This window comes from Etheostoma spectabile, chromosome 23, assembly GCF_008692095.1.
Source record: "Etheostoma spectabile isolate EspeVRDwgs_2016 chromosome 23, UIUC_Espe_1.0, whole genome shotgun sequence".
In the NCBI taxonomy this organism is placed as follows: Eukaryota; Metazoa; Chordata; class Actinopteri; order Perciformes; family Percidae; genus Etheostoma; species Etheostoma spectabile.
In genome coordinates, this window is record NC_045755.1 from 6,556,978 (window position 1) to 6,559,155 (window position 2,178).

The 2,178-nt window shown below is 41.1% G+C and overlaps 1 protein-coding gene across 1 annotated transcript in view; it reads left to right on the forward strand.

Annotated features, from left to right (window-relative positions):
• The window catches only part of creld2 (cysteine-rich with EGF-like domains 2), a 6,157-nt gene that overhangs the window by 2,332 nt on the left and 1,647 nt on the right, over nucleotides 1-2,178 (forward strand). The window contains exons 6-9 of the mRNA XM_032505153.1: nucleotides 180-278; nucleotides 395-478; nucleotides 608-703; nucleotides 1,469-1,609. Coding sequence (XP_032361044.1) covers nucleotides 180-278; nucleotides 395-478; nucleotides 608-703; nucleotides 1,469-1,609 — 420 coding nt within the window. The remainder of the gene's footprint in view (nucleotides 1-179; nucleotides 279-394; nucleotides 479-607; nucleotides 704-1,468; nucleotides 1,610-2,178) is intronic.

Consider the following 2,178-nt stretch of genomic DNA (forward strand, 5'->3'; position numbering starts at 1 on the left):
GTAATTCTGCACCAAGGCTGAATTTTGTGAAAGAGACTTCAGATATGGTATTAGGAGACCACTAAGGTCTATATAAAAGCAACCGAAGAGCACCATGGCATGGGACCTTTTCATATATACATCATCATGTAAAGTAAATCTGTTGTGATTCTGAATTTGTGCTTCACCTTTCCTTGCAGAATGCCACTCCTCCTGCAAAACCTGCAATGGAGCGACCAATCAGGACTGTGATGAGTGCAAAGAAGGCTGGGAGGAGGATGACCAGGAAACTTGTGTTGGTAAGAAGGCCAGTAGAAAGTCTCCATGTACTGAAGGAAACAGGAAAAAAACAGCCAAACCATATTGTGTGTGCACACCACCGTCTACTCACTGCAGTTCATCTCATGTGTTACAGATGTAAACGAGTGCTCCACAGATCCTTCTCCATGTAAAGAAGAACAATACTGCCTTAATACGGAAGGCTCCTACTCCTGCGAGGGTAATAATTCACTCACTCAGTTTTGGTCTGTAAGATTTGGACACAACAATACTGCATGATAACATAAAGCTTGTGTAATGTGTATTTGTGCTATCAAATTCAAAACTCACAAATTTCTGTAACCCTTAGCCTGTGACAAAGTGTGCTCCGGCTGCACTGGAGCCGGTCCTGATAAGTGCCAGGCTTGTGCTAGTGGGTACCAAGACACAGAGGGCACCTGCACAGGTATGACGTAAATAATTCACTCCTTTTTTTTGCCGTAAATAAATTGTAGAAGAATGTTTTAGGAGTATTTAAAAACAAAACAACGGATGTAATATATATTTTATAGTTTGTCACTCCTCTATGACGGTAAACTGAATATCTTTTGAGTTGGTGACAATTGACAACAATCTAATTTAGTAAATATTCAACATAGTAATCGACAATAAAAATAATCGTCAGTTGCAGCCCTAAAATACTGACAAGATCAAAATCAACTATACTCCTATGTTCATACTGAAGATAAAAATCCATAACAACAGGGCATTTTAGTTTTTAGGCTATGTTACTCAAACAATAGATATCACTTTAAAGGGGGACTATTTTCAGCTGCAGATTAATTAATTAATATGTGCTTCTGAGTATTCATAGCATCACCAGGATGGTATATGTGATCAAAACCAAGAGAAACTACACCGCTGTTTTCACAATAAATAAACATGTAATCCAGTGTAACGGTGGTCCTCAGACAAAAATGTGGCCCTGTGGCTCAGAGGAATGAGACTTATTAGGCTTCTGATAAAGGAGTTAAAATATCAGATTTATTCTTTCAACAATTTGTGTCTCCTCCTCCTTACTGTAACCGGTTGGTGATTTGACAGTTTATGTGGTCAGAGTAAAGGTGTCTCTGCCTTTACTACACGTAACCACCTATTGGTAACGTCCACTTTCCATGTGTCATCAGGAGAGAAAACATTGTTTCAGTCAAGTTGTGTTGTGTTTTTCCAGATATTGACGAGTGTTCCCAGCCAGAGTCGGTATGCACCAAGGAGCACGAGCAGTGTATCAACACTAAAGGCAGCCATGTGTGCATCTGCTCGAGTGGCTATGAGAAGCAAGATGGAGAGTGTGTCCTAACGCCACTGCCAGGTGACGATTAGTGTTGGTTAAAGGACTGGTTTCATATGATTTGTGCTCTGCAGATATACCTACATATACATATACCGAGCCCTGGGTATCCTGCTCTGCTTTTTAGAAAATGAAACCTTAGATGGGCTGATCTGGAATCTTGCCCCTTATGAGTTCATACGGAGCAAGGTTACCTCCCCTTTCTCTTCTTTGCTCGCCAAGAGAAATGGTCCACACATGAGAGAGAGACATAATGGCTTTCAAATGAGCAAAGTGGCTGTTGGTCAAGGCCACGCCCCCTGCCTCCACCTTGCCCGCCCCCTCTCCTCCTCAAAAGCTACCGACTCAGAAATGGCACATACTAAGGAAAGCTCATTGTGGGACTGGCTCTAGTGGCTGTAGTTCTGCACTAAGGCTGAAATTAGGGGACCACTAAGGTCTTAGTAAAGCATCCAAAGAGCACCATGTAATGGGACCTTTAATGAAATCTTGCTTTACTCCATTACTGTTGAGTTACACAATATTAAAAGGGAATATATTAGGTTTATTATTTGAAATTATTAGGGCTGGGCAAGTTAACGCGTTATTAT